This window comes from Tiliqua scincoides, chromosome 3, assembly GCF_035046505.1.
Source record: "Tiliqua scincoides isolate rTilSci1 chromosome 3, rTilSci1.hap2, whole genome shotgun sequence".
NCBI lineage: Eukaryota > Metazoa > Chordata > Lepidosauria > Squamata > Scincidae > Tiliqua > Tiliqua scincoides.
Window position 1 is genome coordinate 134900832 of NC_089823.1, and position 27937 is coordinate 134928768.

Here is a 27937-nt window from a genome sequence, read left to right on the forward strand (position 1 = left end):
CAGGCTTTTTCTGACATGCTAGTTTTGTGTGCAGAGGCAGATTTTTTTTTAAAGTTTGGGACAGCGATGTGTGGTGTGGGTGCAGCAGGTAAGACAGGACTGCCCCACTAGGGTTCTTCAAAAAGTGCTGCCACCTGCCACCTCTGCTGGGGTTGTGATCACACAAACACAACTCGTGTACTCTGAACAGTGGTTGGAGTGCATGGGTTGTGAGTGTTGGTGTGATCACAGTCCCAGCAGTGGTGGCAGCATTTTTCAAAGAACTCCAGTGAGGCAGTCCTGCCTTACCTGTCGCCACTGCTCGTCCCTGGCTTGGAAACAAATGCAGCACCCAAGTCCCTCAACATGCAGTCTGAAAAACTACAGCCCATCCATGAATGCATTGATTATTTGTTGCTCTTGAAGTGATTATTTGTTGCTCCTGAGCATTCTGATTATGTTACTCTTCAAAGGTGACATAGAACAGTGTTTCACAAACTGTGGGCTGGGACCCAATTTCAGGTGGCTCCCCATTTGTTTCAATATATTTAATATATTAGACTTGATGCTACACTGGTATGGGACTTCATTTGGGGAAATGTTGCCGATCTGTACTTTTAACAGGCTACTATGTATATGCTTTTAACAATGACAGTCAATGGGACTAACTCCTGGGTAAGTGTCGGTAGGATTGCTAAATATTTTCCTGCTTGATGATGTCACTTCCGGTCATGACGTCACTTCCGGTGGGTTCTGACAGATTCTCATTCTAAAAAGTGGGTCCTGGTGCTTAAAGTGTGAGAACCACTGACATAGAAACAAAGTTGTAGGTTAAATTTGAGGCTTAGTGGGGGGCGGAAGGTCAGGTAGAGTGACACTGTTGCAACTTCTCAGTAGACAGGTGCTAGCAGCATAACAGCACGGCATCTTGTCATATTGAATACTATTAGCAGAGGAATGGAAAATTGGAGATTTGGGATTGCAGCACTGAACAGGTTTTTTGGACAATTGTTTCTAAACAGAAGTGGTATTTTAGAACTGTGAGAGTTTGGAATTTTCAACAGGACGGCCCCCCAGCCTTTCTTAATTCAACCTTGGTTCTCGGGTTGGGATATGAGGTGGGATATGAAGAGTATGAAGTGAGAATGGGAGTCTGCCTCAAGCACAAAACTGACTAGTTATCCACTGCCCCAGCGTCCAGGAAAGGTGGACTGTGGAGAAATAACATTTGTCTCCATGGAACTTAGGATTGTGCCCATAATATGTTTTCTGAATGAAGGGAAAAAGTGAACTCAAATCCAAAACTTCCACAAGGGAAGTTAACTAAACAGCACTAGAAACTCTCCAAGGAATAGTAAAAAATTGGTGGAGCAATGAGTTGGTTGCATGCGAAGAGCAGATGGGGAAATCACTGAATCTGCATTTAAACCAAAAAAGAAACAAAAGACCATGACTCTTATTCTATTAAGTGGAGGGATGTGGTTTGGTTCTCTTTTCTTCAGATGTTGGCTCCATCAGTTCCACTGCGTAGCAGCGCTATAAATGTTTCAAGATTGCTAAGGGGGACGGCCTGAGAAATGCTAATGAGACTCTAAAAATAAATATGATAGACAAGTCTAACGCAATGGCCAGAATGTCCAGCATAACAATAACTTTGCAGTCCTCCCCGACTGCCAGTTGGAGATGGAAAACATGGCATGAAAAGGCGCTTTTGTTTTTCACATCTGAAAGTTGAAAGACCCAAGTGGAAACAGATGTTTGCAGGAACACTGTGTCAGAATTATCAAGTAACAGTCGGTCGTCAGTAGAAGCGAGCAAATAATTCTTAGGAAGAGAGGGAAGGAATATGGTTACCAACAGTCTCCCCTTTTCTCCTTTAAAAAAAGGAAAAAAATGCCCTTTTTTTTTTTTAAAAAAAAAGCACATTATCCGTCTTGAAGAAAAGCATTTTTGCAAAGTAATTATATTACATTGCAAGTACTTACCCATTAGTGCTGTGGGTGTATTGAAAGGCAGAGGAAGAGCTACCACAATGTCAGGTGGGTTTAATGTACAAATCACAGCTCTCAAGGCTGTCCCAGGAGGGAGGCTCATATTAGACAATTGCACATTTGACCAACACATAAGCCTCTTGAGGCATTCTGAAGTGTGTGGAAAGGTCCATGCAAGCCCTTCCCCCCACATTGATGCACTCCTGAAGACCAACCCCTGTGTATAGTGCACACCTGCATTGACAAGTGCTGTGCCTGGGGTATCCTTTCTCCCTGCGTGCCCCCTTTCTACATGATATTGCTTCCTATACCCACTAATAGCGTTCCCAGAGGGTGGACATAGTGCTAGGTTTTTCTGGGCACCTCAACACACCCTGTAAGCTGCCGTTCTACCTGGACGTCAGAGCCATTCCTTGTGGCAAGAACAATGCAGAGGAGATGCCTCAGCGTTGCTCTTGCCACCAGGAATGGCTCCGACAGTGAGGGGAAGGGACAGCTTACAGGACTCATTGAGACGTCCTGCAAACCATAGCGCTTTTGTCCTCCCGTTTAGGAGTGCTGCAGTTTCCCACTTTATCACACAGGTCTGTTGCCCTCACTTCTCCTTAGACCCCTTTGTTACCACACAGACACACTTTTCTTACACTTGGGAGGTCAAACGATTGCAACAAGGAGGCAATGAGCAGAAAAGTCAAAGCTGTGTTAGCTGAAATTGCCTGGCAATTTGCAGCAATGCACTCATTACCTGGTGATTATGGGAGTGATTTAGCACAGCTGGGTTTCTGCAGGCCTTGCATTGGCAGTGGGAGAAGTCCTTTCAATTGAAGTCGCTCCATGAAATGAAGCTGGAAGTCTCTGAGAGCGAGAGAACGAGAGCACACTTGGAACACACCAGCATGCACAACACATATATGGCAAAGGTCACCATGACTGTATTCGCAGTGCGTAAATTCTAAGGAAAGTTTTTGTTTGGGTTGTGCACTCTGCACTTTTTGGTGGTGGATTTTCTCATAGCAGATGCAGCTGATTTCTGAATGTGTCCAAAGTCAATTGCAAACCGTGGTCAAGGTCAGGAAGGGAGTGCGCCTTCACTTTTTTCTTGTCTGGTCAACAGAGCAGGGCAGAATGTTGGAATTTGGATGAAGTGCCACCTGCAGGACTCTGGAGGGCAGTATATTGTCCTCTAATCTAAGACCATCTACCTGTTTTCTCTGTGGTCCTTGCAGGAGGTGTGCTCCTCAGCTGTTTCCTTCCCTCCTTCTCACACTCTCTCTTTCTTTCCAGTCACCAAAGGAGAAGGCTGTGCTCTGCCAGGGTTCCATGCCCACAGGCCCTTTGTGTGACTTCCACACAAGGGAAACAGTCCTAGGGCAGAGGAGTACCTGGAAGCCAGGCAGTGATGTCATAATGCCCCATGACATTGTGATGTCACTTCAAGGTTCTCCCTGGAGGAAGAGGAGGCACTGGTGGCTTTGTGCTCCCATTTCTTCTCCTGTGGAGGCTCCCCTTTAAAAGGCTGCCCCTTTCAAGGATGAGCCTCCATAAAAGAAAGAAGGGGGGCACATGAAACCACCAGCATTTCCTCCTCCAGGTTGTTACTCCTTGGATGTTACTGCCTTGTGCTGCTTATGCTGGCTTTGCGCCCCGTTCCTTCTCCTGTGGAGAGTCTCCCTTGAAGAGGTTCCACTGAGCAGAAGGAATGGGGCAAAGAGCTGCCTCAGCGAGTGCCCCCTCTTCCTGGAGAACCATAAGCAGCACAAGGCAATCGTGCTCCCCTTGGTGTACCTCCCAGGGTAGGTGCCTCTGAGACTCCACCCTTATAATGCCTCTGCTTAGGGTTTCCTGTTCCTAAAGTATTAGGGCCGCTGATCCTAATCAGAAGAAAAATGTAATCAGCTATGAACTGTAAGTAAAGCATATGGGTTGGTATAAAAACAATGCCTCCCTTTTTTATTTTAAATCTAGTGCTGCATAATGTGAGTTTGACTGGATGGTCACTGGGTGTGTTTAGTTTCACCATACAGAGTGGGAATGCAATATGAGTTTGGCACATGGTTGGCAACCTTCAGTCTCGAAAGACTATGGTATAAGCCTACAGCACCCAGTATTCCCAGGCAGTCTCCCATCCAAGTACTAGCCAGGCCTGACCCTACTTAGCTTCTGAGCTCTGATTGGGCATGTACAGGGTAATCTACATCCATACAGCACATGAGCAGTTCAAAATGGTGGATGTTCGAGATACTTGTATAAAACAAAGTGATTGAATTCCTCACTGTGGAAGAAATCAGTCCAATTGAGATTCATACTCCAGTTAAATGGAGCCTCCATGCTTAGAGGCCATTGTTCTCTGAATACCAGATGCTAAGAACAAACCTTGTCCTATGCGTTAGTTCCACAAGGCATCTGGCTGGCCACTGAGGAACCAATTGTGGAGCTAGATGAACTCCTAGTTGAATCCAGGAAAGCAATAGATTAACAGCACAATCCTATACATCAGTGGTATTCAAACTGGGGTGTTGCGACACCCCAGCCTGTGGGTCCTGACCTCTACCCCCTTAAGGGGCGGGGGCAGCCAGGAGACAGGGGGAAGGCAGCGGGCCGATCCCCAGGATTGCGCCGCTCAGGGGGCTGCAGGGGCTTGGGTGCACTTGCCCAAGCCTCCTGCAGCCTCCCAGGGGTGCAGGGAGCCCTGTGCAACCTTCAGCAGAGCTCCCCAGGTCAGGAAAAGTGAAAGCAGAGTGATTGCACCCCGTTCTGCAAAACCGGAAGCAGAGTACGATCGCTCCGCTTTCCCTTCTGATGGGGCTGCAGGGACTGGGGTGCACCCTCCAGTCCCTGCAGCAGCCGTCCCTGTGTGCGGGGAGCCCTGCGTGAGCGCCTGTAGGGCTCACCAGGTCAGGGAAAGGGAGAGTGGGGCGATTGCGCTCTGCTTCCGCTTTTGCGGAGGCAGAGCAGATAGCTCCATTCTCCCTTTCCCTGACCTGGTGAGCCCTGCAGGCGCTCGCGCAGGGCTCCCCACACACAGGGACGGCTGCTGCAGGGACTGGTGAGTGCATCCCAGTCCCTGCAGCCCCCTGAGTGACGCAATCCTGGGGATCATGTCGCTGCCTACCCACCCGCCCCCGCAAAGACTTACTGCGGGTTTCGAACTCCTGGAGAGTTTGAAAACCGCAGCTATACATGTTTACTCAGAAGAAAGAAGAATGGCACTTACTCCCAGGTAAATGTGTTTAGGATTGCAGCCTAAAGCTGGGTGCTCCTTTAGTTTCAGAACCTGAAACAAATACTCTGTCGAGATCAGCTGGCCCTGATTCACACCAGTCTTAAAGATTGCTTGGAGGGAGGGGAGGAGAGAGGCAGGGTGCTGGCCTGCAGAATTACCACCTGATCAGTTGGGAAAAGCAATTGTTGGCAGTTTTTTCATTTTTTAAACTTTTCCTCAGTGTGAGGCAATTGGCATCTTTTAATTTTGCAAATATTTACATTAACTAGTATTATGCCAATGGAAATGGGCTGGATTGTTTCTTCACCCACTACTTTGTAATAAATGCCTCAACCTGCTCTGCCAGTATCTCGAGATCAGAGCAATATAAGATTGTGACAGAAGGGCTAATGGTCAGGATAGGCAACCAGTTTGAGCAATATGGAGAGAAATACGTCTCCCCCCCCCCCCATAGTGTGCTGTGTTGAGGGAGTGGTAACTGTTTTCTAGAACTGGTGAGATAAAAATCGAAACAGAGAATACATGGCCTTAAGTTGATGAAGAAGGCCTCCTGTTTTCTGTTTGGTCTTCACGGTGTTTTAAATGCCTGTACTGCATTATTTATCTTTCTGGCGTTTGCATATGAAGCTTTATTTGCAGAAGGAAAGTGAGGTAATAAATCAGTCATGTGAAGAGCCAAATGTGGAGGAAGCCCAGCCAAATAAGTTACTTAACTCACTAAACCCAGATGGGGAGGAAGGAGCTCAGCCAGAAAGGCAGACAGAGCAGGAAGAAGCATGACAGCCAGGTTGATGCTCACAGTATTGCCAACTTTTGATTCAGAACTTCTGGTCCTGGGGCAGGGTCGGTGGGCTTCAATGGGTCAAGGGTGGAGCTAAGAGCAGGAAGTTCCTGTTTGCTTCTATGGCTGGTGCTGGCAGGCACAGAGGACTCTGACATTGATAAAACTGACATTGATAAAACCAGGAGGGCTTTTGTAGTATGCGCGCCAAGAGAGAGAGAGAGAGAGAGAGAGATATGGTTATTTTAATGTTTTTGTTTGGGTTATTTGTTCTGCTGCTGTGAGTGCTATATTATTGTAGGAAAGGTGGGAACAACTTGATCATAATATTGTACATATATAAGATACAGATGACACATGGGAGATCTGTGCTTTACATTTCCTGCAGATTTTGTTTTACTCCTTTATTTTACTACTGATCCTAGCCCATAGGGCTGCAGTGAAGATGACAGAAACAGCACTCTGGGAGAGGACTGAGAGTGCAATCCTAGGTATATCTACTCAGAAGTAAATCCCATTTTAGACAATGAGGCTTACTCCCAGGTAACCATGGATAGGATTGTAGCCTTAATCCTTTCCTCCTATGCTCTCTCTCCCCCCCCCCTCCAAAGTCAATTTGGTGTAGTACTTACTTAAAGTGTTAGACTTAGACTGGGGAGATCAAATTGACACTTATCATGAGGTTGACTGACCGACCTTGGGCCATCCTGACTCCCAAACTCTCATCTAATCTACTATGCTGTGTGGCTGTGGAAATAAAATGAGGACAACATGGAAGTTGTGACCCTGAGCTTCTTGGAGAAGGGCAGGACTAAAATGTGCTGTGTCAATCAAAAACAAATTGTCTTTTTTTTCTCCCATGGAACACACAAAAGCTTTGGAGGGCAATTTTGCACAACAACATCTGAAAATCAAGACTGAAGACATGGTAGTCATGGCAGTGGTACAACCTACCATAGGCTGGGGCACAACTTCATTGTGGCTCCTGATCTGTTAGCTGAAAGACCAAGACTCTGAACCAAAATCGACCTTGTTCATTTAGCCTTTCCTCACATGGATTCTGTTTTAGAAGTCTTATCAAAGTAGCTCTTGTTTTTCACTACATCAGCTCCAATCTTTATTGAAATGTGACAAGTCCAACTGCATTCCAAGTAAGGCCTCATCAGTGCTTGGCACTATTGCTATCCAAAGTTTGGAAATGAGTTAATCTAGTTTAAAATGGGCTGGGCTTTTTGTTCCATGGAATAACGTTCTGGTTTTATGATCAGTTTTTTACCTTCTGTAAACACTAAATTTTCCTTGGCGCTACTACTGCCTAGTCTGGTACCCCTTCCCTGCATCTTGTATTGCACATTTAATTATTCTGTTGCAGTTACAGCCTCTTCAATGCCCTTGCCTCTTCACACTTCAAACAAAATTAAATATGTCAAGTTTCTGACACCCATTTAATCCTGGATACGTTTCTAACATCAGAGAAATACATAAATATTTTTTATTGCACTATCCAGAGTCTTTTACTAGTACAGCTCCTTCCAAGGGTTGGTATCTTCCTCACATTCCTCTTGGTGTTGGATCACAAGGCAGGCATCCTCTGTCTACGGCTTCAAGACACCGCTTCTTCCTCTTCCCCTTTCACTCGTTAATCGGATGTCAAGATCTCGAAGTTGGCTGAGGAAACCTGAGTTTGGACAGACCCCCCTGTGTTCTCGCACAGTCTTAAGGGCATCCACAAGGGTCTTGTTTTCACAGATCATCAAGAAGGCAAGCACAAGGGTGGCTGAGCGGCTTATCCCCATGGCACAATGAACTAACACTTTGCCTGCAGATCAGGAAAAAAGACAACATGTCATATCTATGACACACTGTATGGTGTCTGGCAGAAACTTGACCCAGAGTACTTGGTGAGTATTGATATTTGTCAGTGCTGCTTTGTCAAAATTGTGCAAAGCCCAGTAGGAAATGTCAGAAATATCTGAATCATAGATCTGTTTTTATTATTGTTTCACTTCCATCTGGGGCAGTGTAAAAATTTCTTACTTGTGATACTCCTTACTTGTGATGACAGTGACAGCTGGATGTTTATTGAAGGCACGCAATTGCCTGTTTGGACTTCAAACTGGTCTACATACCACCTTATATCCATACCCCGTCTGCTGTCTTGTGGATATTCTACATATTTTATTTTTCCTTTGGAATGAATAGGGTAGCTTCTAAGGGGCCCCCAGAGTCTTACCAAGAGACCTACTGTCAGAAAAGTGTACCAGGAAAAGGCAGGGAGGCTGAGGGAAGTGGAACCTAGTGATTAGAGCCCATGCCCTCCTGTCCTACTCTCTGCTTTTTTTTTTTTTTTTAACCTGGGTTAGCCACTGGACAAGGGGAAATCTGATAGTTTCTATTCACTGCCACCATACCAGGCTACAGAGACCAGGTAGAGGGGGTTGTCTGGGAAAAATCCCCCCAAAGAGCACCAAACCCCTGGGTTTTGTATTAAAAACCAAAACCATAGCAGTGTCTGAGAATGAGCAGACTGACAACCCACTGCATTGCCAGTGGGCATGGACTAGTCAGGCTAAAGTTTAAAAAAGTAGCTTATTAAAAATCCAGAAGAAAGAGGATTAAAACAAATGGGGCAAAGTGGGGTAGGAAAAAGTCCAAGCAGGCTGATAGAAAATGCTTGAACTCAGCTGGATGGACACAAAGAAAAGTTTGACCAACTTAGGTGGAGTAACTAGTAATGGCTGGCAGGTTTGGAACTTGGATTCTACTAAAGACAAAGCATACATCCCCAATGCATCACATCACTAAACCAATGAAGTTAGAAAAAGCTGACTTGGAGTGAAAAAAGGTAACAAAGCAAAATAAAATAATTCCTTGCTGCATCTAGCTAGGATTACAGTCCTTATCACTAACTACTTGCATTGTCTATGGAATCTGGTCCCTGCACTTATTAGGCAGTAAATGAGTGTGCCAACATTAGATTTCACAGCCACATACATAAGCATCCCAGTGCTCAGACTTTAGTCGCTGAGGTTTCATGGTGTCATACAATTACCTGAATGGGGGAGTGGAGCCCATCTGGCCACTCCATCTCACCCCTTCACCTTGACAGATTGGTTTGGCTACCCAATATGAGAGGTTTAGCTATTCCAGACAGGGAAGAATGATACAAATCCACAGATACACATGGCTGGTTGATAATGACATTTCAGGTAAAAGACAAACGTCTGCTGCAAGAGGATTTTTCCAGCAACTCCTGTACTACTGAATCGCACCTGCTTGACTTTAACAACCCCTAGTATCGCGTGTCTTCAAGAATACGCTTATATCATCCAACATTTCACAGATGAACTAGCCAAAGTCCTGTACATGAGCATGTGGAACTGGGGCTATTCTGGCTGCCCAGTTATTTTCCTTGAACATACTCTTTATAATCCTGGCCAAACAGAGAATTGTTCACTTTGCCTCTGAAGTAAGTTTTTTCTCTTTGGGACCAGAACAGGTTGCAAGTATGTTGGGTCTGTGAGCAGAATCAAGTGGACTGCCCACCTTGATTCTCTTCATAGAAGACAAGGAAGAAGTCAAGCTCACTTATTCGTGCACCCCTAACTACAAGCAAGCCCACTGAGTGTGCATTTGCCACCTATCTTGTATGTTAATGCAGGTATTTTAGATGGTCATTCCACTCCATTAGGAAGAACTGTCCATTTAAATAGATGCTGCATGCACATTTCCCCAAGCTAATGTGTTTGATCCAGGGGCTGAGACTGCATGTGTGCAGCCCCAGGGGGACACTGTGTACATTACAAACTGATTTGGTGTGTGGAATGACACAGGGGAAGATAGTAGACTGTAGACTACCAACCCCTTCGAAACAAATTATTGGCAAATATCTTGGCTCCTGGATTGACTTTTTAGCCTAGTGAAATAGATATACAGTACTATCCATTTGCACCCATATGTCTTCCTTTGGAATTGGGTGACTATCTTTTATCTTCTATCCACTCTCTCTTGCAATGCATTTGTTTCAAAAAGATGCAGCCACAATTTTGGTGAACAATGACATCACAGCCACCTGCTCAGAGAGTGTTCCTGAGTAGCTGGGTCAGAGGAGGATTAACTCCTCTGGGATCTGTGTGCCATCTCCCATCAGTGGCATGAAAAGAAACCCGAGTCCGTCCCTAAATATAGCTATACGAGAAGGGACAAGCAAAGATGTCTAGGCAAGTTCTGAGTCTAACGAGCCTCTACAAACCTATAGACTTTTAAGGTCAGAGTTCAGGCTGTAGCTTTATTGAAATCTAAACTCCAGTGTGCTGAATATAATATTTCAGATTTCAAACTGTGTGTGTAGCCCTGCATGTTTGAAATGCAACATAATGGAGATAGTGAATGTTGGCATTTTGAAAAATGTTGTGAGCTGGCTATATTCATGGCCAGGGCCTAGGAGAGGGGGGTAAAGGAGGTAATTTGTACCCGGGCCCACGGTCAGAAAGGTGGCCCAGGAGCCAAAGGGGGGGGACCAGAAAGTTCCTGGGATCTGACATTTTCCTATCTCACCTGAACTCGCTGCCTGCACAGCCAGGTGCAATGCATCCAGTGTTAACCGCTGCTGCAAGCCATGTACATTGAGCCCAGGAACGCATCCATGACTTTCCTTAACACAGAGTCAAATCTGGGAGGAACCTGGCCTGCTACAGTAGCTCTCTGGCTTGTGGATCCCATAAGGAGTGTATAGACCCAGCTGTGGGGTTACAGCTGCTGCAGAAGTTTATTTGGTTCATTCTAGTGTGAGCCTAAATATACTGATGCTAATTTTCTGCAATGAATTTTCTATATTTCAAAGATTTTACAGAGACTGAGGAGTGTGTTTGGTTTTCCATATTACTTTATCTAATTGCCCATGCTGCATATCAGGTAGACCTGGGCTCTGTATCAAGAAGCCTAGTAGACCTCGGCTTCAAAGACTATTGCGGCTGTCAGCATCCTCCCCCTGCCCTATTTTGCCTCCCCGTTCTGCTGCCCCCATTGAGCCCCTCCCCCTTTGGGAAGGGGCCTTGAAGAAACTTTGTAACCCCTGATAAAATTCCTCTCATAGGCCCTGTTCATGGCACAATTCTATTCATTTGTAGCACTTGCATAATGGCCACCATACTGGTGCTGGGTGTTCTGAAAGTGCCATAAGTCAATTTTTGAAACTCAGAGTAAGCAGCTCATGCAGAAAGGCCTGCGCCATCCTGCTGAATGCCGAGCTACGGTCGCTGGAGCAGGTAAAAGCTACTCTGTATGCCGCAGGAACAGAGGGAGGGGGAGGAGAGGATGTTTCTGGGTAGTGGATGGGCAAATGGGGTGGGGAGCAAGCCTGGGAAGGGGGGAATTGGCAGAGCTCCACCATATGCTATTTCCCCTCGTGAGCCTTTTCCCTGACATGGGGCTTCTTGGACTTGTGCCAGCGATTTGGCTGGTACAGATCTGGGAAGCCCCATTGGCTAGGCCAGGGCTTTACACTGGGTCAGGGAGGAGACCTCCAGCCTGCTCCTGACCAGTGCTGGATACAGGATGGGCCATGCAGCCCCGCTGCGCCAGTGCCGGATAGGATTGGGCTGCCCAACTCGGAAAAGACAAAAATCTAGGTTGGGAAGCTTCTCAATGTTTGCCTAGTAAGCACAGTTAAAGTTTGTATTGTTACGAGTCACTTTTATTTTCTAGCCAATCCCATCTTGAACAAGTATAGCAATTGTGTTCAGAAGGAGTGGTTTGTATCTCTTGAGTACTTGCCATATTCCTTGGGTTTTTCTTGGATTTATACCAAGGATCCCTTACACCTAATGCATAAACTGTACCCTTAGACCAGAATATAATATCCTACTTTTCCTCATGGGAAGCCATCTAAAGCCATTTCCTCTAAAGCCATCTAGCATTTTTCATGGCTAAAAGGGAGATTTGATCCCAGGTCTCCAATCCAATCCTGTACCCACCTACATCACATGGTCAATGTCAACCTGTATGCTGCTCATAAAACGTTTGCCTAAGCGTTGTCTTGCCCATTGGATTTACCTCTGGAAGAGTTCAGTGCTGCTCGTATATATTTAGCAACTGGATGGAAATAAATGCTGAGATCAAATTTTGGATCATCATCTGCTTCGACTCCATAATAATCCACTGGCAGATCTTTGTAGAATTTGGCTCCAGTGTCAATGTGGAACCTTCCAGCAGCCGCATTCACTACATGGGTGATGCCCATTCGACGTAGCTGCTCTATGTCCCGAGCTATATATCTGAAAAAAAAATGTTGGATGATATTTATATTAATTAGCATTCTAATAACTTTACTTACTCTAATACGTCATTGGGGAGTCTCAAGCTCAATTAGCTTGCCCACATTCAATTTCATTTTCTTTCTACTGGTTTTCATGTACTTGGCATTGTGGAGTTATGGCTTCTGCTTCAGCTGGAGGCAGGTGATAGAGAAATGAAGCTGATGTAACAGAGATATGGCTACCTCCAGCATGCATACGCAGCACCCCACTATCCACTGCGTTGATAGGTTCTCCTGGTTTCTGAATAGGGCTTTAAAAATGGGCTAAACCCATTTCACAGAAGGAAATTGGCTTAATCCATTTGTGAGGAGCATTGTATAAAATGGGGAGAATGTTTGCGGTCAGCTGTGCCACCCCATCCACTTACAAATCTCCAATGTAGAGGTTAGGCCAGACTTCATTGACGTTGCCGCGGCAAGGTATGGGTGTCCATAGTAAGCGCTGGAGCTCCCCGAGTTCTGGTGTCTCATAACAGTTCTTCTCACTGCTGGAACTGAGACTTGAAGTTCTCCCTATCCGGGGGCGCAGCAGGTCATCATCATTTAGTGCATACCTAGACATTCTGAAAGGCAAAGGAGAGAGCGATTGTCCCTCTGTTCCTACAACCGCCAGTTTGGCGTAGTGGCTTGGATGCTAGACCCACATTAGGGTGCCCGAGCTCAAATCACAGCTCGGTCATGAACCTCACTAGCTGGCCACTGATATTGTCTCTGAGCATGGTCAGTGCCCTGGGTTGCGTGAGAATAAAAGGGAGGAACCATATGTGCTTTTCTGAGCTCCTTGAAGGAGGTGGGTATATAATGTAACAGAAATTATGGGACTTTGCTGCTACTTCTCACTTTAACCAGTGACTCAAAATATCTTACTTAAATTTTAAAAGTGCAGCAAACTTGAGTTGCTGCTGAATTCAGTCCAAAAGTAAACATCAGGACAGACTTAGGGGATTCTGGTCAGGCAAAACCCACTCCAGATTTTCAGGAGAAATGACTGGTCTATTATTATTATTATTATTATTATTATTATTATTATTATATATCACTTTTCAACAGAAAGTTCACTTTATGGGCGCTTCTTCTTCTTTGGGAGGGTCCCCTGCTTGGAGGTCACACGAGGTGATGTTTTCAGGCTGATTTCACACAAGACTGGACTCTGCCTCCCGCTCCCTGCAGAGACTTTTGGAAGGGGGAATAGGGTGGGTGGATGGGGCCTGATCATTGCTGGGTGGGCAGCAGCAGCCTGTGCAAACATCCTAAATGCTACTGGGCTTGCATGATCCTAGACTGTGGCCCAAATCTGACTCAATGGAACAAGCAGAAAAACATGGTAAACTTCATAGCTCACATAACAAAACAATACAAGTCACCCATTCAACTGCATCCAGACCCACCAGGTCTTGCCAGTTTTGTCCCTTCACCTGAACTGCCACCACTCATAACCTCCAAGTGGTGTGGGGTATGTTCTTTTTCTGGGAGACCTTACCACCGAACTATTTCTTTACAATTGACATAACTGAACCTGGCCTAATTTGAAATGGAGCCATCTCATTTCCTTTTTCTCACAGTTTCAGCAGTGCTCTGTAGGGACTTGTTTTCTATGGAGGCACATGGGAGCAGTGTGAGCCCCACCTGCACTCTGAAGTAGCTTTCACTATGACAACTTCACAAGTCTTTTGCAGGAATGAGTCCTTATGATGCATTCCCCCCTCTCCCAGCTAACAACATTTCAGGAAAAGGTTTCTGTTTCCTCTATGGCATCTTTCCATAAACTGCACACACTGTGGCCATTATTTGGGGTGGTGATTGACTGCTTAAACCTGATTGTCTCCCTAGAACCATAATTTATTGATTGTTAGGAGTGCTTTGGGGGATAGAAGCCAAATGACTCAGCCCCCAGTGATGACTGAAGGAGGACTGGTGGACTTTGAAAGCTGAGCCACTCCTGGTTTCTTGGGATACAGAGGCATTCAAGTGGCCAACTGTTTGTAAGAAAATCTCTCCAGCAGCTGGAATCCAAATAACTTCTCCAAATTTAGTACAGGGCTCTTTGAACAACAGCTTTTGTTCCACCTGCATTTATAGTATAAGGTGACCAGATGTAATGGTGTGCCTAGTTTCAGCTGCAGTTTCAGTGACTGCATTAGAGAGAAGAAGAGAGAGAGAAGAGAAAGGTTCTTCTGGGCTGTATCTACACTTAAAAATGAATCAGTTTGCTAAGAGGTGAACTGTCATGGTTTCCCCCAAAGGATCCTGGGGAGTGTAAATTGGCAGGGACACTGAGTGTTCTTTATGGAGAGATTCCGTCACCAGATTATATTTCCCAGGGTTCTTGTGTGAAGGAACCCAGGGGCTTCCAAGTACCCAATCCTAAACAGTGCATGCTGGCTACCACAGGGCTTAGCGCTGGTTGAAGGCCAGTGCTCCGCTGCTCAGTGGTTGCCCAAACCACTGGGCAGTGGAGAGGTAGGTGGGGGCATGGGGGAGGCAGGGAGGAGGTGTTCTGGGGCAGGGGGAGGTGGAGGGAGGGCAGGGAGAGAGTGGAGAGGAGGTGTGCTGGGGAGGGAGTGGTGTGGGAGGGAGGCAGGACTGATGGAGCTGAACTCCAACATATCCTGAGCACCATGTCTGGCTGGGTGGCCAAGGGCTGCCACAGAATCAAGTAGCCCCATTGCGGGGCTACTTGCTTTACCTGAGGGAAGAGGACAAACGTTCCCTTCCCCTGAGAAGCTGCTGGAAGCTGCCCAGTTGCACTTAGGATGCTGCGGCAACCATTTTCTGTACTGTGGCAGCCCTGCAAACCGGGCAGCTTAGGATTGGGCTGCCCACCTGTAAACTGAAGTCTGTGATGTTGATGTAGCCCAGCAGTTCCCAAACTGTGGGTCCAGGACCCATCAATGGGTTGTGAGCCAATTTTGGGTGGGTCTTGAAATTGATGGAGCAGAAATACCTGCCGTGTCTGTTTGGTGTACATATTCTTTTATTAAATTTACGTAAACAGACAGTGCCTCAATGAAAGGATTTTTTTTAAGTCTGCTGCAAGCATGGGGCACAACACAACATTCCAGCTAGAGTTTTCAGCAGTTGTTTTGAATGGCATCTGACAAAGCCAGCAACAAGCAGTTGTGATTTTCTGTTGTGTTGCTGAAAACTTAAATTTTTTATAACTGGGTGCATTTATCCTGCCCCAATTACAGATTTTACAAGCTAATTTAATAATTTTACTGGTTCAATGCATCAGTTAAACAGATCCAGTGGGTTTACAAATCAACATTATCCTGTGTGTATGTGGGGTGACGGGGGAATTGCTTAATTAAGGCTTGTCTATTAAGAATTTACTCTCCGTACATTTTAGACCCCACTTTACAATCCTTTAATTACAGCCATTGTTACATAGATATCAATCAGAGCAGAATCTCTGGTGTAAGAGTCACCCGAAGGACTTTTGCATGCCAAGAGTGGAGTTCAAGTCCTTGTGTGTCAATGATGTCATCAACATTTGCAAGGAAACACAAACATTTAAACTTGCTCAGGGAGTTGCGTTCTTCTCTGGTGCGAGGTGTTGCTGAAGTCATCATCTGGAGGAAGAGAAATCCCCAGGGCCTGCTTTTGCTCTTGGCAGGCAAGGCAAAGGAAAGACTGGCGGCCAGTTATTGCAAACCGTTCTTCTCCCCCCTTTCAGTCTGTATTTCCTTTGAAGAGGGTGAAATATTTGGCAGAGCAATTGCTCCAAGATGGGACTCTGTAACTGAAGCTGCTGCAAAACTGTCTGGCAAATTTCGTTTTGGCTGTGCTCCATTTTGAAAGTGCTGTTGAATTACTGCTGAAAGTTGAGTGTTCATCGGGATCGCTGAATGTTTTGGCAAACTTTGATTTGAGGGAAGTTGGAGGATAAATTTTAGAGGAGCTTCTCCTGAACCACAAGCGCCCAGCTAGATGTAAAACTGAACTTGGAGTCTCAAGAGGTGAGACTGTGGGGCAAGCTCAATGTGATAGCAGCAGATGCACGTATTTGAATTCAAATCTATTGCAGTCATGTAGAAAGTGAGGGGCTAGAGTGTCTGATTTTTAACAGCAGAAAGAATGCCCGAGTGAGATTACTGAACCTTTCTCCCTACCCATTTGTTACCCCTCTGCAGCCTCTCTCCTCAAGTGCTCCCCCCGTCAGCCAAGCTTTGATCTGAGAAGTGCGCAGAGCAAGGAGCAAAGCACTTGGGGAAGGGTTGCAGGGGAATAGGATGGTCCCTTGCACTCATGCAGCCGATTGCTGGTAAAATCAGGTAGCCCCCCCTTCCCCATCATGTCTCCTGGTTTCTCTGTGATTGTGGCACATCTACAGTTCAGTACCTGGATCAGTGGCCTGTTGCCTCTAGTTTGATCATTTGAATTGGGTCAGATTTTGACAAGTTGCACACTTCTGCAGTGTGAACAGTCACAGGGCCCAGTCCTATCCAACATTCCAGCACTGTTGCAGCCTCGAGGTAAGGAAGCACATGTTTTACCTGACCTCTCATCAATCAAGGTACTCTGAGCAAGGTACTTTTGCTACTTAGGCATAATTTGGATCCAAAATATCTAGTGAAGGCCAAAGTAAGCATGAATGCTGGCAATATTACATCTGTTTGCCTGAAGCTCATATTTTCAACTTATGGTTGGCTGCTCTGATGGCATATTTATCTACCCTTCAACTAGTTTAACAGTAATTCTTTCCAGGGAACTTTGGGCATGGTACTTCTGTGAAGGGAGATTGGAATCTTGAATGACAATTTCAAGAATCCTTTGGAGGAAGTCATTGAAATGGTTGGAAACTGATGTACTTCTGTAATATAGATGGATTAACCCCACCTATCTTTTGAGATTCTAGGCATGAACTGGTTGGCAACCTTCAGTCTCGAAAGACTATGGTATAAGCCTACAGCACCCAGTATTTCCAGGTGGTCTCCCATCCAAGTACTGACCAGGCCTGACCCTGCTTAGCTTCCAAGATCAGACATGATTGGGCATGTGCAGGGTAACAGTTGCTGTCTAGGCATGAACTCATGCTCCGTAAACACACTGCCTCTGGGTAAGCATTTCTATAAAAGGGTCAGATTAGACAACACATGGGTAAACTATGTAACAGTCTATCAATGGGATTGTGCTATTTTAAAGGATTTGCAGCCATGGGAAGGTGTCTGTGTGACTACCCTGCAAACTACCTAACCTAGGGGTAGTCTCATTTCATACAGCAGCCTGATTAGCATCCATGATGCCTGCTGAGGGCCAAAAGTGATGTCATTAAACAGGAAGTGACGTCATTAAGCAGGTCATGACTTGAAATAAGCACTTTTTTCTCACTTAGGAATTCATTAGCTGCAAGTGACAGAAAATATGTAGATCTTGATAACATTTTCAAAATGTGGGAGAGCCTAAGTATCATACAGGCCACCCTTTCATCAGTGACACTTCAGAACAGCTCAGCAGCTGAGAGTAGCTGATATCACAAGACGATCCTGCACATATCTACAAAAGAAGAACAAATCAAGCTGACTTCTCATTAGTAGTGATAATGTGAATTGACCCTCAGCCAAGATTGGCACCTCTTCCAGAAATAAATTCTTGTTCATTTGCACATGTGAATTCATTAAAATGGAAATGCTTTTAAATCACCCATTACCTAGCACTGACATTGAGCAAAACCTCCCCATCCCCATCACTTTTGGAGCCACGTCCTGTGCTGGCCCTAATCGCCATTGGAATGTCTACGTATGGTTGTAAAAAGCCATGTGAACCCAATTCATGTGGTTTGTGAGGCCCTGGAGGCATGTATATGCCTGTAGTTGGCCTGCAAAGTCACCCTATTAAAGCTGGCCTCAATCTTGAAGTTTGACTGTTTATGAGGAATTCCTGGGGGAATACTTTTTTTTAAAGGACTTTCAGGTTTAAAGCCCAGGCCTGTGGCAAACCTACTCTCTGTAAGTCGCTATTTTGACATAGACCTGTTAAAATGCCATGACATACAAAGCTGAGTGAACTTCATCTGTTGCTATTCAGTGAGCAATGGGGCAGCCATCTTTCACTGCATGCCTGGCTTCTCAGGCATGCCATTCTTTTTATTGCCTGATTAACCACAGGGCCTGTTGGCTGACCTGGCAGCAGCTCAAGGTAGACAAAAATTATAGGGGATAACAGTGGAAGCAATGTATAAATGCCTTCCTCAGTTCATGCATGTTTGGAGGGTACCTCAGGATAGCCTGAGCAGCTTGACTGGTGCTCTGTTGGGCATGCATGTGAAAGTGCGTGACTAAGCCTTCACAGCCAAACCACCGACTTTGCGCAGAGTTCACAACTTGACAGAGCAGTAATGCTTCAGAAGGACAGCTATGTGATGTATAAGAAGAGCATTTGAGCTGAACCAGGGAAAGCTGGTTTCACAGTCCCACTCAATTTTGAAGCTCAGTGGGTAACCTTGGACCAGTTGGCTCTTGGCTTGGTCCTGCTCTGGAGTCCTAAATAGCTGTAGTCATTCCAGTGTGCTGGAAAGGAGAAAATGTGGGGAAATGTGTGTTCCAATGTTTGGAGGGAAGGAAATGACCAGGGCCATGGAAAGGGAGAGCAACATTTTGAGATTTCCAAATCCAACTTACCTTCCTAATTGGTCTGTGAGGATAAAATGGGATGCCCTGGAAATGACACTGAGCAGTTGGAGGGGCATATAAAAATGTATTGAAATGCAGCTACCAAGGGTGGAGATGGATGGAGAAATGCCCCTTCTTCCCATGTTTCAGGCTGCATGTGATTATCCTTCAGAAGAACTTGTATCCTTCAGAAGAACTTGTATCTCTCTCGGTTCCTTACTCTGAGCAATGTACAATGAAATGAGGCACTGTGCTAGGTTTGCATGCTAAAGGGACAAATCCTTTTTTGCCTTTTTTCTTTCAAATAAAGGGGACTGTTCAACATGTGTTGGTAACATTAGTTATTCTGAAATGTAATCAAGTTCTCATAGCAAATACTGCTGAAGTGCACTGGGGTTTGTTTTGCCATTTGTCTGGAGTTTAAATGACAAAGCAATCTTGAATATATCCTAGGGTGGAACTTTAAACCTTACTGATGATTGCAATTAATTTAGGAATTGTACTGATTTACATTCCTTTCCTCAAAGATGCTCAGGGCAGCATAGAGGGTTCTTTCCTGGTCCTTTTTAGCTTTATAGCTAAAGCTAAATAGCTTTAGCTTTATAGCTCTGATGTAGCTTAGGCTGAGGGATGATGACTGCCCAGGGTCAGGGCTGGCCCATCCGTGAGGCCAAATGAAGCAGTTGCCTCAGGTAGCAGACAGGCAGGGGCACGCACTTTGGTCCACTTGCTTGCTTCCACTGGTGGTGGTCCTCACGCTCACTGGATTGGAAAAGGAAAAGGGGCAAAACAGAAATGTGGAGCTGTGGGTGCCAGAGGGGCAGAGGTGGGCCCATCACCAGGTAATGGTTGGCAACCTTCAGTCTCGAAAGACTATAGTATAAGCCTACAGCACCCAGGATTCCCAGGTAAGGGAGGCAGCATTGAACATTCCATCTCAAGTGCCAGGAAGTCTTGGGCCAGCTCTAGTGATGCTCCAGTGAGCTTCATGGTGAGTGGCAATTTGGAGCTGGATTTCTGTGGCTCAACCACTGCCCTCTAACCACTACATCACTGGCACAGCACATCAGAGTACATAGTATTTTGCAGAGTTATGATAAGAGATATTTCTGCTCCCACTTTTGAAATCTGGAATGATGGCTGTCACACCCGCCACTTGCAAAATCAATATCAACATTTCATGGGAAAGAAAGGAATGAACATCTTGTGTCAAAATCTACCCACTCAGGCTTTCCCCCCTTGGGACCATCTCCCCAGCCTGTTGCTAGTTAGGGAAAGAGTATGGAGGACCCCCTCCCCTCGGTGGGCAAGGAGGACAAAACTATCTCAGCTGTTTCTGATTTTGTTCCCACAATACGGGATACAGTCACTCCAGAATGGTCACAGCCACCTGTTCAATTAGGGCTTGTGAACTGAAGCTGATTGGAATTTGACACTCAGTTGCTTTGCTGGGTATTGGGATGGATCAATGGAGGCTTCTCAGATAGCGGTGACACAATGTGTATGCTACCCCATGGAATCCCAGATGTCTCTCGTAAATCATTAGCATACAGGCTTGCTGCAGTCAGGAAGGCTGAGTATAGTGTAAGGCACTAAAAATAATCAAATTAACACAAAGGTCAAGCCAGCACAGGGGGACCAGGGATCAGCTAGTTCATCCTTGCAGTGCAAGCTAAATGATGCGGTGAAATAGATGAAATCTCACCCTGCTCCTTCCCGTGGCTGTAATTCATTATTAAGCCTGAGAAGCAATGGGACCATAGGAAACTTTGCCCAGGCCAATGCTTCAGGAAGGCAGAGTCTCTGAGGCTCTCTAAGAAAGCACAGGAAGGTAGATACAGCTGGGGCTTTTTCATATGGCACACTAAGAAGGCACTAAAATTGTCAAGGCACACCACCCGATATTTGACAATTGACAAGGCACACCATGCTGCCAGTGGGAGGCTCACATCTCCCAATGGCCCTACTAATAAATGACCTTCCCCCTGCAGATCATTTGCAGCACACTGGTTGAAAATTGCCGAGCTAGAGGAAGGTAAAGGGTCCTGGCCACCCTGCACTACTACAAAACTGGCCAGTATATGCAGATGGTGACAACCTCAAGGTAGAAACCAGGGGCCCAAATAAATACGTCCTCCCAAATTTTCCTTTGCCAATGTTACGCTGCATTATTTCCAGGTACAGGCATGCCCCAGTATCCATGGATTCTGTATCCACGGTTTCAGTTATCCATGGATACCAGGAACACCTCTTAAAAAGTCAGGGGAACATTTTAAAAATTTTTGCTTTACCAAGATTTTTTTAAACTTTCCCCTATCTTTACAAAGGTGTCTCCAGTATGCACAGTTTCAGGTATCCATGGAGGAGTCTGGAATGGAACCCCAGCAAATACCGGGCACACCTGTAGTCTCTAAATGCAAATACTATATTCTCTGGATGTTTGATATTTGACAGTCCATGATTTCATTATTGGATACTGGACAGTATCTGATAGCTGACATGCAATGCCATTTAGTATTTGGCAGCACTAGCAAAGGCAGAAGAAATTGTGCCAATGTGCATCATGCAGAGGTCACAGATATAATCACATTTTATGACAGAATCTGAACTGCCCAAGTACAGAATATCAATTTTTTCACATGGAGTGTGCACAGCCCAGGGTGGACCCAACTATTGGTACATAACATGAGCTGGGCTTTTGATCCTTTCTCCTGTCAGTGTTTACCACATTTCTGGATAAAATATTAGCTCTGTTTAAATAGCCTTAGAAGCAATGACTGATGGTATTGTTCATTTAGGTATGGCTTTATTTGCATTAGGCAAGGCCCAGGAAAGTTCAGGAAGCTGGGGTTTGCGTTTGAGCTGAGACCAATTCAAAGAGCCAGACTCTCTTGCTGCCAGGCTCAAGAGCCACAAGAAGTCAGGTGACTCCTCTCAGCAGCCAGTTTCTCCAGAGACCAGATCACTGGCTAACCTAGAACAAGACCGTCAAACTACATCCCAGCCGAGGAAGGACACAGATGCCGGCAACACTAATGGGAATTGCACATACCTGAAGTATGGGAAAGAGATGTAACACGAGAGACCCTGGTGCCATATTATTAATATTCTTGTTTTGGTTTCCATCACTGCGGTTAAGCAATTCTGTGCTATAAATCTGTAAAGCACAGGCAGTCTGTCTCTCTAGGCTCAGGAAAGGAGGAAAAAAAATGAACCGCTGTTTGATTTCTTCCTCACTGCTTGTGTTTTGCTTCCCCTGAATAATTGCTCGACTCCTTAATATTTCAATCTTATGAGATGTATTTGCTAGGAAGTTTTGTGCGGCAGCGATTAAGACAGTGTGCGATTAAAAAAAATTAGCAGCGGTAAACGCTTGGTATCTAGGGAAAGAGAAATCAGGAAATTTATCACAGTGATGGCAGCCTGCCTTCCACCTACTGAAGCCAAGATTGTACTAACAGATGCACATAATAATTACCTGTGTCTCAAAGGCAGACCTGCAACTGACAGTTTCTGTTTCCTACATCAGAGGCAGCCGTAGAAAGGTATAGCAAAGGGCAAAACCGAGGTGGTGGCAAGTACTGAAAGGAAGCTGTGGAACGAATGGGAGATGAACACACAAAGCAGCCTCCCACAGGGCCAGATCACTTGCCCATCCAACTCAGGATTGTCTACACTGGCTGGAAGTGGCTCCCCAGGGTTGCTGTGTGTGGTCTTTCCCAGCACTACCAGGTGTCGAATCTGGGACCTTCTGCATGCAAAGCAGGTACTCTGTCACTAAGCTGTAGACCCTCCTTGACATTGGAAGGCAACTGATAACAACAAAAATAGGAGGAAGGAAGGTTCTGCACCTCAATAACATCCCAATATATCCTCCCCCCTGATGCAGCCATGCCAAAAAGGCTTGCACTACATCCTGGGGGGGGGGGGGGGAGACAAAGATAGGGAGGCTTGGGAGAGGTAAGGGGAAGTATTTTCTCCTTGTAGTAGTAGCAGTAGTCATAGTAGTATCTCCTTGTAAGCCCCCTGACTGCCACTGGGTCCAAGGAGAGAAAGTGGACATACCAGCCACTATCAGAGGAGATAGCACCTGGTGCAAGTTGCCTGTACTGTGTGCCACCTCCTCTTCTCCCCAATACACCTTCTGCATTCCTCAGATCACCCACCTCCCCATTCCACCCTCCCAGATGACCTACCTGGTTCAGCGGCTGCTCCAGTTTCTGCCACCGTGTGCAGAACTTCTCCAGCCTCACCACTGGTGGGCTGGTACCGTGTGGGTCTGCGCACTGCCAGCAGACCATTTACGATGGCCATAAACCTCATTCTACTGTCAGAACACTAGTTCCCATGGTGGCCCATGCTATAAAAGTGAGCTATAAGTGGACAAAATAAAGCCTTGCAGATCTATCATAAGGACCAGCTCCATTTTGTTTTTCTTGGCTGGAGTTGTGATGAAGTTCCTATGCTTTAATACTCAGGGTAGTTTGCCAGTGTGATGTTATCACAGGGGAATTCAGAACTTGGAAGTGTAGAGGACTTCAGCGCAGTGGTTCAGGCTGTGCGCCACAAAGTCTCTGATTTGAAATCCCATCTCAGCCATGAATTCACTAAATAGTCCTTATGTAAGCCATTCTCTTTCAGCTGCAGTGTCCCGTCAGCAAGGTGGGGATAATAATACTGACCCACCTTATGAGGTTGTCCTAAGGGCTTCTGAGAAAATGTATGGGAAGTGCTTCAGACATTTGAAATGGACCAAGGAACTAGTAGGCAGTATTATTATTTACATTTAATTTCTGTAGAGTAGACAGTGCACCACCTAAATGTTAATTTTGTAATCCAAGTGCTCTATTGCACTGACGAATGTTCACACATCTCAGACTTGTCTGAGTTAAGATGTTCAGCTGGACTGGAGGCTTAATGGTGTAGTTACCAGGTATTATGGATCTTCAAAACACTGTCATATTTGTGTGCACATTTCTCCTCTTCTGAACTCCTACATGTAGAAACAATCTGTCTTTTCTTTAGAACTGTGCCAAATTTTCACCCACATGAATGATGCACTTTGCAGGGGGTTGAAATATTCCATAGAAACTCTTGATCTCTCAAAACACATCATTTTTCACATCTGTTTTACAGGCCTGATCTGCTGCTGCTGCTGCTGCAGGGCCTTTCTCCTTTACTCGGGTCTTCTTTTCTATTCACTATGTGTTCCCAACTATATTAATCAGAAATCAGGTAGCGAATGTTGTGACATTTCAGTTCTGTGCAGCCATTTGATAATATGTCAGTGGCACTGAGGGTGAATGAAGTCATTTGAGAATGAGGACAGTGCCTCTTGGATGGGCTTCGTGGGTGAGATCAGTCCATCAGATCCTTGATTTCCCTTGCTTTGAAGTAACTGCATAAGAAAACACTTTCATGCACATCCTTTTGGCCATGCCCCCTCCAAATAGTGCTTTTTGCAGCTACCACTCATTCATAAGATACACTCCACTTTTGGCTTCCCCCCCTTTAAAATTCCTTCTCTGTGAAATTTAGGAGGTTGCTCTCCTCTTTCTCTCCAGGGTTTCAGTTATGGGGAGGCAAAGGACACTTGGTCCCCTGATGTTTTGTAATGGCCCTTTAGCTACTTCACTTAGGATTCAGGTGGTATGATTTGGCTAAAATTGAGATGAAACAAGTGGTTGGTCTAGTGCAGGGGTGCCCAAACCCCGGCCCGGGGGCCACTTGCGGCCCTCAGGGAGTCCCCAGTCTCCAATGAGCCTCTGGCCCTCTGGAGATTTGTTGAAGCCCGCACTGGTCCAACGCAACTTCTCTCAGTGTGAGGGCAACTGTTTGACCTCTCATGTGAGCTGTGGGATGAGAGCTCTCTCCACTACTTGCTCTTTCACATCTGTGATGCAGCAGTGGCAGTGAAGGAAAGGCTGGCCTTGCTTTCTGCAAGGCCTTTTATAGGCCTTGAGCTATTGCAAGACCTTCATTCATTCATATAAGTTCGTCTTTAATATATTCATTTATGTAAACTTATGTAAATTTATTCAAATTTGAAATGTAAATTAATTCTTTCTCCCCCCGGCCCCCGACACAGTGTCAGACAGCTGATGTGGCCCTCCTGCCAAAAACTTTGGACACCCCTTGTCTCGTGAATTTCATTAAGGTCCCTCTAGTGTTCCCCATATAATCCAGGCATTGCTTCTCCCAGTCACCTTTGGTTCATTGAACAAAATAGTATAGCAGTGTATGTGACTACAGAGGTTCTAAGCATTTGTGTGAACGAAGAATCTCCATTTTTGTGATGCTGCAGCAAGGCTGGCCTTTTCATGAAGTGACCCAAAATGGTCATATGGAGCTGCACAACTGAGGGGTCAGTGAATGGACAAGCCCTCAGCCCTTCTGTCTGCTGCGTTCTCTAGGCTGTTGCTCCACTGGGAGCTCTGCTCCTCTTCCAACTAGCTGAGAGCAAGTTGGAAAAGGACCATGGAAGCAGCAGCCCCCTTCTTCCTCCAGCAGTGGGCTGTAGCTGGACATACTTGTTTAATGACCTTTGATTTCAGCTAACTGATAACTACTGCAGTTCAAGATATTCTCTTCTCACTTGGATGAGAATTGAAAAAAAATGGTTTTGTAGGTGGGGCAGACCCAATTGTTTGGGGGCAACTGATGCTGCTTTAAAGACTAGCACTGTCTCTCTGGGTGCTGCTCAGCACAGATCTGTAAATAAATGGTATATTAGGAAAAGGAGCGTCACTTATCGGCACTCCCTCCTCACAAGAAAACTGACCCTATAATGGCCAGTGCTTTCAAGTGCTTGGGGAAGTAGGTTGCACAAAGCAATATTTTCAGAAGTCAGAGAGCATCAAGTGCTCAGAGAAGCAGAACATATGAGATGCTTGCCAAGCATACACACAAAGAGCATTGGCTGCTGCTATATAATTTTCAGAAATTAGTTTGAGCATCACGTTCTTAGTTTATCTACATCCATAAGATGATACCTGTAAACCATGCCTGCTTTCATAAGTTTACAGAGAATCCTACCGGGCAGCCCCAATGGCAGAATGAGCATTCTGCCAGTGTCAACAGCCTCACAGCAGCTGTAATCCTGCCCCCTGACAGTGCACGGAGGGGAGCATTGGCAGAGAACCAGCAGGAAGGCTGGAGTCTTCCCCTTGGTGGACCCCCTTAATCCTGCCAAGGCAGGTAAGTTGCCCAAGGAGGCTGGATGGTATGGGGGAAGGGTAGAATGGGATGTGGGAGGGTGGAATGAGGTGGCAATAAGGCAGAGGGAGGGGGGAACGGGGAGGTGATGGGGTGGAGGTGAAGGATCTGGTTTGAGTAGGGGGTGGTTTCAGAAGCAGCAGCGGCAGCCGCTGAATCCCAACCCCTTTCCTGGGCCCCAATCCACTGCCCCAATCAATGTGGACTTGCACCAGTAGACACCCAGTGTGATGGAGGCTTACACCCTGGAAAAGGGAACAAAAGTTCCCTGACCCAGAGGAAACCTTGGTGAATGCCCTTCCTGCCTGAATATTCTATCTAAATATTCACTGAGACACAACCCCTGAGGTTATCACTTGCATGTGCATGGATTTGTGCGTGTATATCTAGAACTGAAGGAAAGTTGTAGGGAAAATTCTTGCTTGGATCCCCAAATATCAAGCTTGCATGTAAGAAATCTGTTTAAAAATAAATCTCAAATTTGGAAACCTTGGATTTCAAAAAGTGACACTGACATTCCAAGCAAATTGCCAGATTTGGGATATGCCTTCAAAATGCAAAGCTTACCAAATTATTATTTCTGAAATTCAAAGCATACTAAAGGGCTGCAGCCAAATAGCTGGCTTCTTTCAAATAAGCATGAGAATGCCAGCCTCTCTCATCACTGTAGCTACTCTCGTTTCTGCTCATTTTCCTCCCAGTTTTTCTCCTTCTCTCTGGTTATCCTTGCCCCTCCTGCCCTCCTACCTTACTCCAACCTCCTTTTCCCAACTCCTTCCCCACTTTAGACCCTGCTGCCTTATCAGCCCCTGCCCATTCCTCTTCCAGGCTCTTTGACCTTGCTTTCCTTCTTCCTGCTCCATTCCTTTCTTAGGATCTTAACCAATGGCAGCCACAGACCTTCTGTTTGTTCTGCCCCTTTTTGACCTTAAGGCAGCTCAGCCAATCACTGTCAAAGCCTTTATTTTCAATACCACAACATACTTTAATGATCCTCTCTTAAAGGTTATAGAAAGCTCACTCATAAAAGTGCTCACCTGTGCTTTTTCTTTCCAATACAAAATAGAAACATACTGATGAATTCTCCTGCAATCTGCCAGGTACTCTTACTTTCTAATCGGTGCTGAAATCAGGTTGTGAATATGCAAAATTCTCACTCAGATCCTGCATTTCCATTTGGCAGCCCACCATTCAAACTACAACATTTCAACTCAATCAAATTCTGCTTCGTGCATTCAGAGAGCATCCACAGCACAAACCCTGCTGGATTTCCATTTTATAGCCAAGTCGCCCCATTCTCACCTGGTTGTACTTTGTACCATTTGAAGTGGAAAGAGCAGACAGTGCCAGAGCTGGCTCTTCCAGCATATCCTTAACAACAAACAACACAACACAGCGTGCAGCTGCTGCTGTTGTACAACGGCTCCTGCGATAAACATTGTGTTTCCCAGTGCACGCACAGAAATTCAGTGGGTATCCATTTGTAAACAAGCTCAAAAGTACTTGCCTTTTGGGTAGCAGATCTGTTGACGGTTTTAGATGATGACACTCCTCTGGCACTTCCTCCTAGGCTGGTAGTTACACAACAGCTTCCCTACCCCGTCTGCTGTATTTGGTTTATTCAAATGCTATTTTTGATTGTGTTAATTATAACCCATGATTGACATGGCGATCTGCATCCGCATGATAGCAAACTTTAAGCCTTTGAAAGTGAAAGGCAGCTGGGTCAGGAAGGGAGAGGTGCCCAGATGGGAAAGGATTCTGAGCTGGCACGATTAGCTTCAATTGTGCTTCATTCTGACTCACACCATTAGAGAGCTT

The 27937-nt window shown here is 45.6% G+C and overlaps 1 protein-coding gene across 3 annotated transcripts; it reads right to left on the reverse strand.

The window, feature by feature from the left end:
* Positions 1-6199: 6199 nt before the first annotated feature.
* LOC136643925 (dual specificity protein phosphatase 13B-like) lies at positions 6200-27737 on the reverse strand. 3 transcript variants are annotated; one of them, XM_066619351.1, is made up of 4 exons: positions 27624-27737; positions 12659-12853; positions 12029-12249; positions 6200-7793 (listed from the first exon to the last, which is right to left on the reverse strand). In XM_066619351.1, the coding sequence occupies exons 2-4, from the start codon at positions 12850-12852 to the stop codon at positions 7570-7572; spliced, it is 639 nt and encodes a 212-aa protein (XP_066475448.1). In that variant the 5' UTR covers position 12853; positions 27624-27737; the 3' UTR covers positions 6200-7569. The 3 variants fall into 3 exon arrangements, with proteins under 3 accessions (XP_066475448.1, XP_066475447.1, XP_066475449.1); XM_066619350.1 differs by lacking the exon at positions 27624-27737 and adding an exon at positions 27419-27596; XM_066619352.1 differs by lacking the exon at positions 27624-27737 and adding an exon at positions 23098-23118.
* Between the last annotated feature and the right edge of the window lie 200 nt (positions 27738-27937).

Bases quoted from the DNA above. Each gene is read 5' to 3' on its own strand.
- LOC136643925 (XM_066619350.1), bottom strand. From the start codon at position 27,555: ATGTTTATCGCAGGAGCCGTTGTACAACAGCAGCAGCTGCACGCTGTG. The intron at 12,854-27,418 runs GTGAGAATGGGG...TTTGCCTTTCAG, and splicing joins ATGGTACAAAGTACAACCAG to AATGTCTAGGTATGCACTAA. The intron at 12,250-12,658 runs GTAAGTGGATGG...TTTTTTTTTCAG, and splicing joins AACCTCTACATTGGAGATTT to ATATATAGCTCGGGACATAG.